The 17,500-nt window shown below is 45.7% G+C and overlaps 1 protein-coding gene across 1 annotated transcript in view; it reads right to left on the bottom strand.

Moving 5' to 3' along the window:
• tmeff1a (transmembrane protein with EGF-like and two follistatin-like domains 1a) overlaps window positions 1-17,500 on the bottom strand; it is a 35,840-nt gene that overhangs the window by 6,879 nt on the left and 11,461 nt on the right. The window contains exons 2-7 of the mRNA XM_079285056.1: window positions 16,998-17,107; window positions 16,044-16,173; window positions 10,697-10,726; window positions 8,950-9,046; window positions 8,010-8,158; window positions 352-408 (exon numbers count right to left, since the gene is read on the bottom strand). Of these exons, the coding sequence (XP_079141182.1) occupies window positions 352-408; window positions 8,010-8,158; window positions 8,950-9,046; window positions 10,697-10,726; window positions 16,044-16,173; window positions 16,998-17,107 (573 nt within the window). The remainder of the gene's footprint in view (window positions 1-351; window positions 409-8,009; window positions 8,159-8,949; window positions 9,047-10,696; window positions 10,727-16,043; window positions 16,174-16,997; window positions 17,108-17,500) is intronic.

Genomic DNA, 17,500 nt, shown 5'->3' with positions numbered 1-17,500 from the left:
ACACAGACCATAAAGCAGGGGATGCTTTAGGGCGGGGCTACATGGTGATTGACAGGTCTCTACCAGAGACGTATACGGCGTCTCTACGTCACTCCTCAGTCCAGATTTGGTCACTTCCTGTTCACCGGTTGTGAAAAACAAGATGGCGACGGCCAAATCGCAGAACTCGAGGCTTCAAAACATCCACAAACCAACGAGTGACGTCACCATGACTACGTCCACTTCTTATGCGTCTCTGAATGTAACTCAACTGAGGTGCTGGTGTTTCTTGGCTTCTCTTGTGACTATACCTGGAGCGATGGAGGGTCGACAGCACTGCAGCTCAGGTAGTAATCGATTAACTAAACTTACCTAAGACGTTGACCTTGAAAGGAACGCTGTCGTCTTTCTTCAGCTTCTCTTTGTCGGCTGTTGAGGAAACAGAAACAGACATTTACAGCAAAGTTACTCGAAATTCAAATAAACAACTTCCCTTTTTCAACATGAACAGATTCTAGTCTTTTCATCCACGCTTTGCTTTTACAGTCTGAACCTGACTGAGCGACTTTCTACCTGCTGTCTTTCCATTTGTTGGCTGTGAGTGTGTGTGTGTGAGTGTGTGTGTGTGTGTGTGTGTGTGTGTGTGTGAGTGTCTCTCTGTGTGTGTGTGCGTGTGTGTTTGTGTGTGTGTGTGTGTGTGTGTCTCTCTGTGAGTGTGTGTGTGTGTGTGTTTGTGTGAGTGTCTCTCTCTCTGTGTCTCTGTGTGTGTGTGTGTGTGTGTGTGTGTGTGTGTGTGTGTGTGTGTGTGTGTGTGTGTGTGTGTGTGTGTGTGAGAGACAAAATACACAAACAAAGCAGCAGCAGGTTTGGTGTGTTGTTGTTATTTTGCAGTTGACGGGCTTCATGTCTTCATGCAGGAGGAGGAGCTGCTGGGAATGTTAAACAGCACAAACACACACACACACTCCGAGACACACACACACCATATACTGCGACACACAGAGGTACAATTGAAATACACAGAGACAAACACACACTCATCCAATCTGCTGAGTGAAAAAAATAAAAAGCAAGATTATACGGACGAAAGTATACGGACACATTAGTTGTGGGTCTGACTTTGTCCGACGTACGTACTTTGATATTTCAGGGTTCCATTCTTTCTTTTTCAGGCTTTTCCCAGAAACACAGCCGGTGTCGAACACACCGGCGTAGTAAACAAAGAGGATCTTACTCGACATCCGCAGTAATCCCAAAATAAATTAAATGGGCACAAAGCACTCTAGCTGGTAGCCTAAAAGCCATTTTGGTTAATATTGAACTGCATTTAATCAAATGAATTCATACTTAAATGCAACAACAGACCAGCTGCTCATATTCATATCATTTCCAAAGAACAAGACGATCCATGAAGCCATCACGATTCAGAACATGTTGAAATATGAGAGATTTCTGAGAAGTGAAGCACCGGTCAGGGTTTCTGCCACCGACACGTTACGAGAGTCAAACCTGCAGGAATCAGCTTCATGCAAATATGATATTTATATTATTTCATGTTGGTAATGGATCATGAAAATGAACCGACAGAGTCTGGTTCTGGTGAGTGTTGGCTCGGGCGCCCTGAGGATCGAGGGCAGATGCTCCTCACCTCAGGGTGCTAGACACCCTCCACCTCCCCGAACCAATCAGACGCTCGGTCACCGGCCACCTTGAAGCCGCTCCACTGACGAGGAATCCATAAATCCTGCCGGGTTACCGTCTCCTGCCAACGCCGGCCGAGACGGAGCGGAGGGCGTCTCCGGTAAGACGAGGTGAGTCGATCGTAAATCTTAGAGGATGTGCTGAGGCCGGGAGAAACAACATCAACAGACTACAGATACAACTCGGCCAACGGGGCGACTCCTCTGGTTGCATAGAAGTCTATAGAAAATGACTCTACTTCTCTCTTGATTTATTACCTCAGTAAACATTGTAAACATGAGTTTATGTCTCAATCTCTAGTTTCAAGTCTTCTTCAATACAGCATGATGTTCATTTAGTACATTATGGTCCATTTAGAGTCACACAGACCATAAAGCAGGGGATGCTTTAGGGCGGGGCTACACGCTGATTGACAGGTCTCTACCAGAGACGTATACGGCGTCTCTACGTCACTCCTCAGTCCACATATGGTCACTTCCTGTTCACTGGTTGTTAAAAAACCAAGATGCGTCAGAATCAGAATCAGAATCAGCTTTATTGACCATGTATGCGTGCACATACGTGGAATTTGACTCCGGTTACACAGTACTCTCATCGTACATACACACATATGAAATATATACAATAAACAAGAGAAATATAAGAAAAACAAGGACATTTAACAGCTATATACAACATAAGTATAAATATATCCCACACAGAAGTGTGTATGTGTATATATATCAAACAGAGGAGGTGCAGTATAACCTATTTATTGTTCATGAGCGTGACGGCCAGTGGAGAGAAGCTGTTCCTGTGTCTGGTGGTCTTGGTGTACAGAGCTCTGTAGCGCCCTCCAGAGGGGGGGAGGTGAACAGCTTGTGTCCAGGGTGTGATGGTCTGCAGTGATCTTTCAGCCCGTTTCCTGACTCTGGAGGTGAACAAGTCCAGGGTGGAGGTCAGGCTGGAACCAATGATCCTCTCTGCAGACCTGACGGTCCGTTGCAGTCTGTTCTGTCCTGTTTGGGGTCCGATCCAAACCACACAGTGATGGAGGAGCAGAGAACAGACTGGATGATGGTGGAGTAGAACAGGATCAGCAGTTCCTGAGGCAGGTTGAACTTCCTGAGCTGGAGCAGGAAGTTCAACCTCTGCTGGGCCTTTCTCCTGATGGTGTTGATGTTGGGGGCCCACTTCAGGTCCTGGAGATTGTGGATCCCAGAAACCTGAAGGTCTCCACAGCAGACACAGTGCTGTTGTGTATGGTGAGGGGGGGGGGCAGTGTTGGGGGCTCCTCCTGAAGTCCACTGTCATCTCCACAGTGTTGAGCTTGTTCAGCTCCAGGTTGTTCTGATCACACCAGAGGACCAGCTGTTCAACCTCCCGTCTGTACGCAGACTCATCACCGTCCCTGATGAGCCCGATGACCGTTGTGTCCTCTGAGAACTTCAGGAGTTTGACAGACGGGTCCTCTGAGGTGCAGTCGATGGTGTAGAGCAGGGATTCCCAAAGTGGGGTGCGCGCACCCCTGGGGGTGCGCGAGCTGCCTCTAGGGGGTGCGCGAGAGGAAAAGTGTAATGGCGGTCTGATGGTGTAATAATATTAAATATAAAAAAAAAATGTAATTTTAATTTAAAAACTGTCAGGTGGGACATCTGAAGCTATCAGTCGTAAAAGAGGAGAGGGACAGAGAGAGAGAGAGGAATCGGAGGCGAGGGGAACGGAGAGGTGCGTTGGGGAGAGACCGGGAGAAGAAATCGAGTCAGAGGAAGATGAGACGGAGGAAGGAGGAAGGGATTGCACAGACAAATCGGGAGCACATCGGCCCATCGCGGAGTCAAGGTGAAAAAGAGGAAACGTGAGTGAGCATCAGACTGGGAAAAAAAGAGGAAATATGATGAAAAGTATGTGTGTCTGGGCTTCACTTGTATTGGCAACGCAGATTCCCCAAAGCCACAGTGCGTGGTGTGCAGCGAGGTTCTGGCTAACAGTCTGAAGCTCTTATTTACGTCGCCACCTGAACACCAAGCATGCCAGTGCAAGTCAAAAGGCCCTTACATTGTTTATATCGAAATTGGAGGAGTTACAAAACAGCCAAAAACAACTGCAGTCTCATTCATGTGTTGGGTCTATAAATGACGCACTACGGGCTTCATATCTGGTTACAGAATAGCGAGAAAGGGGCTACCGCACACAATCACTGAAGACGTGAGCTTGCCAGCTGCCAGAGAGATGGTGGAATGTATGATTGGGGAGAAAGAAGCAAACAAGTTGGACATGATCCCGGTGTCCAACAACACTGTGTCGCGCCGCATCGATGCTTTGTCTGAAGACATCCTGGCTTCATTAGTCGCTCATTAATTGTAAATTAAATGTGATAATCTGCCTCTGAGCCTGTACGTGTGTCCTCACATCCGTATTGCTCTTTAAAAGTGACGCCTTGTGTCACTGAAAGTTATTGAAACTTTGCTGCAGTGTTTCAGGGCGTTTTCACACCTTCAGTTCGTTTGCTTTGTTGCAGTTGCTCCTTTGTTCGGTTTGTGTTCACACTGCAACATTTAACAGCGGACTAAATCTTGTAAACAAATGCCACGCGCGAGCAAACTGTTCTCTCATTGGTCCGATTCTTATGCGGCTATGAAGGCTTAAAAGGCTCTGTTGCGTCTTTTTTTCTTTTTTTTTTATTAATGGGGGGGGGGGGGGTGCGCGAACCCGGTCGGGATGTAGAAGGGGGTGCGCAGCCTAAAAAGTTTGGGAACCGCTGGTGTAGAGGGAGAAGAGCAGTGGGGAGAGACCACATCCCTGGGGGGCGCCAGTGCTGATGGTCCGGGTGCTGGATGTGATTTTTCCCAGTCCCACTTGTTGCAGCAGATCAAAGTGACTTCTGACAGATTTGTGGCGTCACAGTGAAACTAAAGACATCAGAAGCAGCAGTCGTGTTAACGAGGTTTAGATTAATGCCTCGTGGAATCACACGGAAACAAAACTGCACGCTCGGTTTGCGGGTTAATTGGAAACATTGGTGATTAGACATTCATTTGTCTGACACGGCTTCAATGATGAGGCTGATTCATGGCGGAGATGAAAGGCTCTCAGTTGTGCAGTCGGCGGTGTTTCACCACATCCATCCTGCATTTTACTACGTCAGCAACTTAATGTGGAGTAACGACCTCCGTCTGCAGCGCTTCAGCGCGGTTGGAGGTGGAGGAATTAAAAGAGACTTTCTGGATGTCTCGCTGAGGCGTAGTAGAGATATGATGTAACAGTGAAGTAGAGCTTTTCCATGTGGCATGAAAAACGTTCCAGTTTTGAGGATTTTAGATGAGAAAAAAAGGTTAGGACTGAAGAGAAGACATGAAAACAGAAGGAAGGACAGATCAAAGTAGGGAGGCAAAACAAGGAAGGAGGGAGGAAGGAAAGGAACTAGGTGAGAAATAAAAATAGACGACAAGACAGAGAAAATGATTAAAAAGAGAAAATTATAGAAAGGAATGAAGGAAGGAAGGAAACGAAAGGATTAAAGGAAGGAAGGAAGGAAGAAAAGGACGGATAAATAAGGGAAGACAACAGAAAAAAGAGGAGACGAAAGGGCACAAGGAAAGAGGGCAAGAGAGAAGGAAGGAAAAGCCAAGGACACGTAAAAGGACAGAAGGAGGAAGGACTAAAGAAAAGAAGAAATGAAGACAGAAGAAAAACTGAGGAATGAAAGACGAAAGAGACAAAAAAAGATGGAAGACAAATGAAAACAAGAAGGAAAGAGATGAGAGAGAAGGAATGAAAAGAGCAAGAGGAGGAAGAAGGATAGAAATAAGGAAGGACTAAAGGAAACAAGGAAAAGATATGAAAAGGAAAGACTTAAGGAGAGAAAGAATGAGAAGGAAACAAAGAAGGAAGGATTGAAGGAGAAAAAATACAAACGGGGAAAGAAGGAAATAATATAAATAAGGAAAGACTTAAGGAGAGAAATAAAGAAGAAGAAACAAGAAAGGAAATGAGGAAGGACACATGTAAGGAAGTGAAGCATAGTGGTGGAGGAAAAGGAAACAAAGAAGAAAGCAGCGACAGGAAAACAGAACCTCAAATGAAACCAGCTGTCAGAGAAATGAAGTGCAATGAAAAGTATAAATGAAGTAAAACGTCAGAGCCGACCTGTGAAGTGGAATCTCATGAAGAGCTTTTCCTTTACGGGGAGGTTTATTGGTGAAGAACTCTTTCATAATTCACCCAATGTCTGAAGCTCAACCAGCCCGGCTGATGGGATTTTCCAATTTGGATTCAATAAAACAGCGATAGAGGCATCAGCACAAACCGAGTACGGCCCATCTGCTCTCAGACTCACTCCAGGAGGGGTCAGAGGTCGACCCCGTGAGCCGTTAAGAGCTGCAAACACAATCCACAGGATTCAAACCGTCCACAGAATAATGTGAGTGTTCGCCAGAAAAATGCATTTACTGTCAGTAAAAACTTCACTGAGCTGCAAAACATGTAAAGTTTACTACATCAGGTTTATGTGGAAGAGGACAGGAAGGCTGCCTGAGAGGGGGGCGGGGGCAAGAAGATGTGAGGAGGAAGGTTCAAAAGAGCCCAAATATACTGCGTTCATGTGACATTGAACGCATCATTTTCCAGTCATCACACGACTCTGTAGAAAATGACAAATTTACGGAACAACGTTGTTGTACCGGGTTAGTCTTTGTGCTACCGGGTTAGTCTTTGTGCTACCGGGTTAGACTTTGTGCTACCGGGTTAGTCTTTGTGCTACCGGGTTAGTCTTTGTGCTACCGGGTTAGTCTTTGTGCTACCGGGTTAGTCTTTGTGCTACCGGGTTAGTCTTTGTGCTACCGGGTTAGTCTTTGTGCTACCGGGTTAGTCTTTGTGCTACCGGGTTAGTCTTTGTGCTACCGGGTTAGTCTTTGTGCTACCGGGTTAGTCTTTGTGCTACCGGGTTAGTCTTTGTGCTACCGGGTTAGTCTTTGTGCTACCGGGTTAGTCTTTCTTCTACAGGGTTAGTCTTTGTGCTACCGGGTTAGTCTTTGTGCTACCGGGTTAGTCTTTGTGCTACCGGGTTAGTCTTTGTGCTACCGGGTTAGTCTTTGTGCTACCGGGTTAGTCTTTGTGCTACAGGGTTAGTCTTTGTGCTACAGGGTTAGTCTTTGTGCTACAGGGTTAGTCTTTGTGCTACAGGGTTAGTCTTTGTCCTACCGGGGTTTTCTTTGTGCTACCGGGTTAGTCTTTCTTCTACAGGGTTAGTCTTTGTTCTACAGGGTTAGTCTTTGTTCTACAGGGTTAGTCTTTGTTCTACAGGGTTAGTCTTTGTTCTACAGGGTTAGTCTTTGTTCTACAGGGTTAGTCTTTGTCCTACCGGGTTAGTCTTTGTCCTACCGGGTTAGTCTTTGTCCTACCGGGTTAGTCTTTGTGTTACCGGGTTAGTCTTTGTGCTACCGGGTTAGTCTTTGTGCTTCCGGGTTAGTCTTTGTGCTTCCGGGTTAGTCTTTGTGCTTCCGGGTTAGACTTTGTGCTACCGGGTTAGTCTTTGTGCTTCCGGGTTAGTCTTTGTGCTTCCGGGTTAGTCTTTGTGCTTCCGGGTTAGACTTTGTGCTACCGGGTTAGTCTTTGTGCTACCGGGTTAGTCTTTGTGCTACCGGGTTAGACTTTGTGCTACCGGGTTAGTCTTTGTACTACCGGGTTAGTCTTTGTACTACCGGGTTAGACTTTGTGCTACCGGGTTAGACTTTGTGCTACCGGGTTAGTCTTTGTACTACCGGGTTAGTCTTTGTACTACCGGGTTAGACTTTGTGCTACCGGGTTAGACTTTGTGCTACCGGGTTAGTCTTTGTACTACCGGGTTAGTCTTTGTACTACCGGGTTAGACTTTGTGCTACCGGGTTAGACTTTGTGCTACCGGGTTAGTCATTGTACTACCGGGTTAGACTTTGTGCTACAGGGTTAGTCTTTGTACTACCGGGTTAGTCTTCGTCCTACCGGGTTAGTCTTCGTTCTACCGGGTTAGTCTTTGTTCTACCGGGTTAGACTTTGTGCTACCGGGTTAGACTTTGTGCTACCGGGTTAGTCTTTGTGCTACCGGGTTAGTCTTTGTGCTACCGGGTTAGACTTTGTGCTACCGGGTTAGTCTTTGTGCTACCGGGTTAGTCTTTGTGCTACCGGGTTAGTCTTTGTGCTACCGGGTTAGACTTTGTGCTACCGGGTTAGTCTTGGGTCATACATACATCATGATTAAATATGTATTAATTTAAGTATTGAATTGTTGGTATTGATCAGTTTTTCTGGATTAAAGCATCACTGTGTGCGTGAGGATGATGCGATTAGCTCTAACACATCAGGAGTCTTACCGGGGCACCTGCCCAGGTGTTTGACGTCGATCTGCTCCTGCTTCATGCACGACGCCTCTCGGACCAGACAGGGGTTGTTGTAGGAGTTCCCGTCGGTGGCACACACCGGGTTTTCGTTGTGGCCGCTGCAGTCGATGTTACATATGCACCTGAGGAAGACGAGGGAGTCGTGTGTCAGTGTTTCTGCTCATCCGCATTGAACCGTCAGCTGAAGCATATTTTAGAGACTTCTAAATGAAGACACGGATCATTAATTCACCACAGACTGGGCGTCTGCACCTCAAGAGATACAGTTCACGACTCCAGACATGAAGCAGGTCTTCATATTCTGTGATTTATTCACAGACTCAATCCTACAGACGCGAAAATATTTATTATCTTTCCAAACATTTCTGTCAGGAGGATTATTTTTAAAAGGTACAATCACAACTTCTGGAACTGGAGTCCCTTAAGTTTTTATGGACATGTTAGATCATCTTAACCTTTGTTTTGTATCATGACCATTTCTCTGACTTTAACTCGTGCATAAAAACAAATAAACCTCAAACATTTAAAATCTTCTTTATGGTACAAAACATACAAGTTAAGTTTCCTTCTCTCTCTCTCCTCTGGTTGTATAGAAGTCTATAGAAAATGACTCTACTTCTCTCTTGATTTATTACCTCAGTAAACATTGTAAACATGAGTTTATGTCTCAATCTCTAGTTTCAAGTCTTCTTCAACACAGTCGCTCAGCTGAGAACTTCAATGAGAAGTTGTAAACGATCAACTGATTCTGATCGAATGAAATTTTGATTACAATAACTCAAAAACAAATCCTTATTTGAGGGTTTTTAAGCAGACATGGCAGAATGTGGTCGCTGTGCTCTGGATTACGTTCACCGTTTCTAAGCTTCAGTGAAATCCTTCCAGCTGCAGAGACTCTCTGTGAAACACTCACCAGACGTCCTCCGAGTCTTCGTCACACTCGGCTCCATATTTACAGGTGCTGCACTTGGTGAACTTCTTCCCGACGTCGGAGGCTGAACCCTCGTCATCTGGAACAAATCACATGAAAATACAATCAAAGGAAACCGTTTGAGATTAAAGCGTAAATCAGCTCTCAGCCGTCATCACGGGGGCTGAAGCTGGAAGAAGAGTTATGATGAAGTTATGCAGACATTAATCCAAACCCCTTATTTATCACTTTAGGGCTTATTAACAGTAATAACACACCTTCAATCAAATAACCACATTACCCATAAAGACGTGGCATTCAAGTATAAATCTTTAACAATTAAGAAGAGATTTTGCTTCACTTCCAACTAATTTACCAAATTTACAGTTTTAGAAAAGTAAAACTACATTATATTTAAATGAATATATTAATCTCAGTGGAGAACATGTTTGCATTCATAATTGTAAACGTATTGGAGATTGAGAATCATAAAACATTAAATTGTTACAATCATCTCGCATGACGGCGCTCATTCTCATTTCTTCCTGCAGAGAGCGAGTTCAGAGCAGACGAGGCGGGGATTTACTCACGCTGCCTTTCATCAGAGGAGCCGTTTCTTTATGACTCATCGAGTGTCCGTTTGTAACGTAACAAGAGGAAGAAGCTCAGCGCTGTCGAGGGGAGAGGAAGGTATCCAACCAGGCAACAGGGAAGGCCACTGCAGTCTAATAATATTCATATTCATTTAACTGGAACAACCAGCAAGTTACTTCGCTCGTTAGTCCTGCTGTTAAACCTACGGTCTCATTAGATTTATTGTTTCTGTGCTCAGAAGGTCTTCATCATCGATTCACGTGTTTGACCACCGAGAACAATTCAAAGAGAGCAACTATGAGGAGCCATGGACGGGTCAAACAAACACAGGACCTTCACCCGGGAGAACGGTGTCACATGTGAAACCAAACGTTGACTTATGTTCCTGTACTTTCGTTACGCCGACGTTACGTAACAAACGTACTTATATGACCCTAAACCAGAATCTTTTACAAAACATAACCAAGCAGCTTTGTCGTGTGAACTAAAGTGGATTTTGTTTTAATCCTCAACAGCGTGGGAGGTGAAGTTTGGCCGTCTGAAGCAAAGAAGCCTTTAAAGGTCTCTCTCAAGGCCTAGAACTCTGTTTGGTTCTCAGATTGATCTTCAAGTACAAACACAAACGCAGGACACAATCAGGAGCTGTTTGTGCTCAAGTATCCTTCATCACACTCTGCAGCTGAGCCACAGCCGCGTCCTCAATCTCTGATCATCACGGGAGCAACGCATCATAAAGTCACGGTCCGGATCTCATCACGGATCGGCACAACAGAAACCAATCAGAATACATAAAAACCCCACAGCTTCAGGATCTCTGGGAGTAGATATGCAGAAAAATGTGACTTACAGAGCCGTATTAAACAACAAACGCTGTGGTCGGCGCTCACAGATGGTCATAAAATGTCTCTGTTGCCAAATTAGGCAACGGCGAGGCTTTCAGCTCGACTCCTGCAGGACGGGGAAATATGAATCCGCTCATCAGGAGAGTTCATGCAGAGACGGGAAACCTCCACACATCTTCATGAGCAGCCATTACCCCCCCGACACAAGAGCCTCAAACGCTTCATTCAGACTGCGGCTGTCATTCATTTGTGTTTGACTTTTTGTAAAAGTGAAATGAAATATCCCAAAAAAGAAGAAGAAACAACAAACTCACCGTCTCCGTCTCCTGAACCAGAACCAGGATCTGTAAAGACACAAGAGACACAACAACCAGTTATGTCTCTATTGTAGAGAACCAGCCGCCGATCAAGGGTCTCATAATCACGACCGGAGGTCTTTGCCTGAGCTCCCGAGTCAAGTCCGAAGTCCTAAACTTTGAGTTTCGAGTCCTGAACAAGTCGTAACGTGCTCTAAACGTAACGCCATTTACGTCTGTCTGCAATTTTAGGCGCGCAATTTTTTGCCAGGCTGTTTAATCCACCGATTCTTCACCAGTGAGTTTAAAGTCTGCACAACGTTCCGCCAGGAGGACGGGAGAGGAAGTCTTTCCTCCAGGAGACGGCTGTTTGATTCTTCATTTCTCACGGGACTTGCGTACTTCAGTAACACCACGTAGTTATTTTAACCCGAACCACGGTATCGTCCTTACATCGAACTACGTCGTTTCTTGGGAAGACAGAAGTTTAACGCTTGTTGCTGGACTTTTGATGAAAAACGCACGAAAAACGAGAAGTAACTTTCCATAAAAGATTATACGAACAGCTGTGTGAGGTCACGCTGGTTTTAAATACTGAAACTCAATTTCTTTATTTGTTTTGTTGACCACTTCACAGTCTTTGTTTACAAACAAAATGATCTTTGGTATCCTTTTCATCCAAATGGCTTTTTAATCTTTGGGGACGGTAAGAAGTATTTTAATGTGAAGTGAAGTCACGAGTCATTGGTGTTTAACAAGACATCAAAGCTTCTCTCTTTAAAGTTAACACACTGCCCCTGCTTTTAGATTGTTCATGAAATCCATCACTGATAATCAAAGCGTTGTGTTTGGCAGCAGGTTTAAGGAAACGTCCTGCAGCTCACTCAGGAAAATGGACCGACGGGGAAGACGTTGGCGCAGCATCTGTGGATTCAGAAAGCGGCCGCTGTGTTTGGAGTTCCTGGCACTGGCTGCTTGCTTCAATTAAACTTCACCTTTAGCTGCCGCACTTCTTCACAAAGTCACCGTGAGATTGTTGTTTCGTGGGAGAAGGAGGCAGAAAGGGGCCGAGAGTTATTAATGCTTCTGTCAGCGTCTTATTGACGGAACGTTGAGAGTGCACAGGTTGAACTCTGCTGGGGCTATGCAGAGAGGACGCTCTGCTGGAGCTATGCAGAGAGGACGCTCTGCTGGGGCTATGCAGAGAGGACGCTCTGCTGGAGCTATGCAGAGAGGACGCTCTGCTGGGGCTATGCAGAGAGGACGCTCTGCTGGAGCTATGCAGAGAGGACGCTCTGCTGGGGCTATGCAGAGAGGACGCTCTGCTGGGGCTATGCAGAGAGGACGCTCTGCTGGGGCTATGCAGAGAGGACGCTCTGCTGGGGCTATGCAGAGAGGACGCTCTGCTGGGGCTATGCAGAGAGGACGCTCTGCTGGGGCTATGCAGAGAGGACGCTCTGCTGGGGCTATGCAGAGAGGACGCTCTGCTGGAGCTATGCAGAGAGGACGCTCTGCTGGAGCTATGCAGAGAGGACGCTCTGCTGGAGCTATGCAGAGAGGACGCTCTGCTGGAGCTATGCAGAGAGGACGCTCTGCTGGGGCTATGCAGAGATGAAGCTCTGCTGGAGCTATGCAGAGAGGACGCTCTGCTGGAGCTATGCAGAGATGAAGCTCTGCTGGAGCTATGCAGAGAGGACGCTCTGCTGGAGCTATGCAGAGAGGAAATAAATAAGGTTAGGATGAGTGTGTATACATGTGTAGGAAGGAAGGAAAAGAGGAAGGTAGTAGATGTGTACTGTAGGTAGGAAGAGAGAGATATGTCTGGAGAGGAATTCACGATGGGAAGGAAGGAAGGAAAATATGTAAAGTGGGTAGGATGAAAGGAAGATAGAGGTAGGAAGTAGGAGGCTAAGAAGGAAGCTAGACTGGTCAGAAGGAATGAAAGAAGGTAGGAAGTCAGTAGGAAGGTAGGGGAGAAAAGGTAGGAAGGTAGTGAGGATGGAAAGTAGGATAGGAAGAAAGGAAGCAATGAATATGGCGGTAGGAAGGAAGGAAGGAAGGAGGTTGGCGGTAAGGGAGAAGGACAGTGGATATAGGTCGGAAACAAGGAAGAAGAGGTAGGAAGGTAGGCAAGAAAAAATGTAGGAAGGAAGCAAAGAAGGAAGATAGTCAGTCGAAAAGGAAGTAGGGGACAACGATAGGAAGGTTGGAGGGTAGGAAGGAGGTAGCGTAGCTACGTAGTTTCCTAACTAGGAAGGATAGAAGGAACAAAGGGAAGGTAGTGCATATGTAGGTAGGAAGACAGGTAGATGAGGAAGGATAGATATAGTGGTTGATTAGAAAGGAAATAAGGAAGAGGAAGGTAGGAGGCTAGGAAGGAAGGAGGTTGGAGGGAAGGGAGAAGAGAAGGACAGTAGATATAGGAAACAAGGAAGAAAGTAGGAAGGAGGGAATGTAGGCAGGTATAAAGGTAGGAAGTAAGAAAAAGATAGCTGTAGGAAGGAAGGAAAGAAGGAAGTGGGTTGGTAGAAATGTTGGAGGGTGTTAAAATGAATCGACATGTTTCATCCAGACGATAAAAACGAGCAGAACCGCAGAAAAACGGATCAATAATCTTCAGTTTATGAATGAAAAACACAGAACAGAGATCTCTCTTCATCACAGTTCAAACTGTCATATTTCTATCATTTAAATATCAATATTCGGGTCACACGGGAACATTATTCCAGATATCTTGTAACAAACGCTGAATAGAAACTCTGCAGCGGCACCGAGTCAATAAAAGCTGCTGAGGAAATTAAAGATGGCCGACCCGTGTTTAATGAAGCACACGCAGATTTTACTGCTTCCTCTGCTGCAGAACACGTGAATCACACGGATGCTTCTCTGCCTTTAGCTTCACGACGTGAGAGATAATGAACAGTAAAACCACCTTCATCGCTCTAGTTCTGCTCCGGCTCTTTTGGATCTTGAGGGAGATCGGCGGAGGCAGGTGTGACTATTTCATTTATTAGAACTAAATACTGCTTTAAAACAAAAAGATCAAACACAAAGGTCGATTTTCTCTTCAGCTCACGGTTGGAAAGGAAAGAGAAGAATAAAGAACAAGGACGCAACATTCACTGAAGGGACACGGAATGTGTTGAGCTGCAGCTTCAGTCCAACTTTAAGGCTCATTTCACACAAAATACAAAAGGAAAACATTGTTCCACTTCAGGAAGTTCATTCTTCAGCTTTGGGACGACTTGAAAACCTGAATCTGAAACTGTTCCGTCAACAGAAGACACGAATAAGAATCTTGGACCAAAACCTTCAAAGTTCAGGTGAAGAAAAGACTTTTAGTGTCAAATCCACCCGAGTGAAACCTGCTCTCTCCAGACCTGACCTGAGATCAGACCCCAGCCAGGAGGCCTGAGCCCTCCCGTAACCTCCTGGCCCCGCGCTGTCAGAGAAGCCGAACCGACAGGAGAGCTAGTAACGTTAGCAGCACCGCTAACGGCTAACCAACAGGAGGAGAGCTAGTAACGTTAGCAGCACCGCTAACGGCTAACCAACAGGAGGAGAGCTAGTAACGTTAGCAGCACCGCTAACGGCTAACCAACAGGAGGAGAGCTAGTAACGTTAGCAGCACCGCTAACGGCTAAACAACAGGAGGAGAGCTAGTAACGTTAGCAGCACCGCTAACGGCTAAACAACAGGAGGAGAGCTAGTAACGTTAGCAGCACCGCTAACGGCTAAACAACAGGAGGAGAGCTAGTAACGTTAGCAGCACCGCTAACGGCTAAACAACAGGAGGAGAGCTAGTAACGTTAGCAGCACCGCTAACCTCATTTCACTTCTGTCCCTTCTGTAACCTCTGAAGGACCCCCGGAGGGTCCCTGCACTCCGGTTTGGGAACCTCTCAGCGTCGGGGGGACGTTACCGGCTGCTGATTAAAATGGATCTGTGGTTGATTAACCGGCTCGTTGTCTGAAATCAAGCGGACCGATGACGTTCTCCAGAGTTCAGAGGAAGAAACTAGGACGAGCGTTTCATATTCAGTCAATTAAAAAATGCACCGACGGTGAAGTTAAACGCCGCAGCGCGGCCGACTGTGAGTCGTTAATAATAATATATTATTATTGTTGTTATTATTATTATTAACGACTGAGTCGTTAACATTAATATATGATATAATAATAATATTGGTGAGACACTTATAGTCTTGTTATACAACGATCATCTTGTCCCGAGAGAGTCGCAATGAAGCTGCACACTTTAAATTATTACTTCAACATCTGACAATACTTTAAACGATGCCGTTTATTTATGACACACCTTTTGTCAAATGCTAACGGGGTTTTCAGCCTTCCAATCACAGCACAGTAGTACTAGCCAATCACAGCGCAGTAGTACTAGCCAATCACAGCACAGTAGTACTAGCCAATCACTGCACAGTAGTACTAGCCAATCACAGCACAGTAGTACTAGCCAATCACAGCACAGTAGTACTAGCCAATCACAGCACAGTAGTACTAGCCAATCACTGCACAGTAGTACTAGCCAATCACTGCACAGTAGTACTAGCCAATCACTGCACAGTAGTACTAGCCAATCACAGCACAGTAGTACTAGCCAATCACAGCACAGTAGTACTAGCCAATCACAGCACAGTAGTACTAGCCAATCACAGCAGAGTAGTACTAGCCAATCACAGCACAGTAGTACTAGCCAATCACTGCACAGTAGTACTAGCCAATCACTGCACAGTTGGGCGGGATTTGGTATAAACACTCTTGGGAAAAGACTGGATTAAAGTCCACACGAGAACAGACTTCTATTCTTCTTTATAATAAACAGAAAGAGTTTTTTTTCACTTTCTTTTTACCTTTTTGTTCAGCTTCATTGTCTTTGTTTTTCTAAAGCTGCAGAAACTGCAGATTTCATGAAAATCTGCAGTTAAATTACACCTCTTAACGACTTTAATGTTTGTTAATGTGGGGAACTGACCCTTCTTCATAACCGGTCATCTGATCAGAAGAGTCACCTCAACAGTCTCACTTCATCATTAGCTCTCCAGCATTTGATGGATGAAAAAAAGCCGAACGTTACGACATGGCGGCTCGGAAACAACAGAAGACGAGTTGTGTCTGTCTTCACGAGGCAGAAGGTGAATTACTTCCTCAGACGACTCTTTGACGAACCCCCTTTTTTAAATGACTGAAACCTTCACAGACGCTTGACTGATGGCCTCACACATACGCCTCCCGCTGGTCGATATCAATAAATGAAGAGTGGTAATTCACTTTTTGTGGTTGAACTCCCCTGCCCGCAATCAATCAGCTTTTTTCCACTGCGCTGACCCGGCTGTGTTTTTCAGACTCACCGGCGGAGCACGGCCCGTCGGACACCCGCGAGATGAGCCTCTGCTGTTTGCAGGACGCCTGTCGCCTGTAGCACTCGTTCTGGTAGGTGTCTCCGTTGGAGCCGCACACAGGGATGTAGTTCTTGTGACACTGGAAATCAAACACAATCAAATGTTAATTAAGTCTCGATGTGACCGCTGGACATGAAAACACACACTGGACTCACTGCAGAAGAGACGAGGATGAAGGAAGTCGGTTAAGATCCATCAGGTGTTAACGGTTTCACACTAAAGGTCAATAAAGCTCATTCTGACTCTGAATGAAGGAATAACTTGATGAGCCCCAGTTGTCCTTATAGAACTTTATTACAACACAAATCTGATTTCTCAAGTGTGAAGGGCAAATCATACAATCATACAGTCCTGATCACTTTTCCACCACTTGTAACCACAGACGGTCTGTAAGAAGTGGACGTCGTCGTCGAGACATCACTCATCAGTTTGTGGACGTTTTGAAGCCTCGAGATCGACAATTTGTCCGTTGCCATCTACGTCTTTCGCCATCATGGCATTTTTAACAACGAGTGAACAAGAAGTGACCGTATCTGGACTGAGGAGTGACGTAGAGACGCCGTATACGTCTCTGGTAGAGACCTGTCAATCAGCGTGTAGCCCCGCCCTAAAGCATCCCCTGCTTTATGGTCTGTGTGACTCTAAATGGACCATAATGTACTAAATGAACATCATGCTGTATTGAAGAAGACTTGAAACTAGAGATTGAGACATAAACTCATGTTTACAATGTTTACTGAGGGAATAAATCAAGAGAGAAGTAGAGTCATTTTCTATAGACTTCTATACAACCAGAGGAGTCGCCCCCTGGTGGACAGTAGAGAGAATGAGAGCCTCAGGAAGAAAATACAGAATAACTGCAGACTGAAGAGGAAGAACAAAGACCAGCTGATCTCCTCTTACCTGGAACTGGCAGACACATTTGAGCTGAGCTCCGTCGTCTCTGCAGACGCCTCCGAATCGACAGCTGGAGTCATCACAGACCCTCAGGTCGCTCTTCTTCTCTGACAGATCTGCAGCACAGAGAGAGGAACACAACGGGTTAAACGGAGGGTTAAAGGAAGGAGACGCTGAGCAGGTAGATCAATATCAGACCTAAACCCTGACAACCCCGTCCTCTGACCACGCGTTCACTGGAGAAGGAAACCGGGACAGCTTCACCAGTTTATGAACAATAAAAGCAGCGCTGCAGGGGAAATATAAAGACATTTCTCTGCAGAGCACAAACAGACGAGACGATGTTTATCAGACGGAGCAACGAGGCTTCACATCACGGAGAACAACAAGTGTGTTTACACCTGAGGAGCACTGGAAGAACACATCTGATGTGATCGTCAGCAAACTCATCTCTCAGCCTCTCGTCTGGGGACCATGAGATCATTGGATGATATGTATGTATGTATGTG

The sequence above is a fragment of the Melanostigma gelatinosum genome (genome assembly GCF_949748355.1).
Source record: "Melanostigma gelatinosum genome assembly, chromosome: 15".
Classification (NCBI taxonomy): Eukaryota; Metazoa; Chordata; class Actinopteri; order Perciformes; family Zoarcidae; genus Melanostigma; species Melanostigma gelatinosum.
Note: the sequence above shows the minus strand (reverse complement) of the source record. Positions and strands in the feature narration are given on the sequence as shown.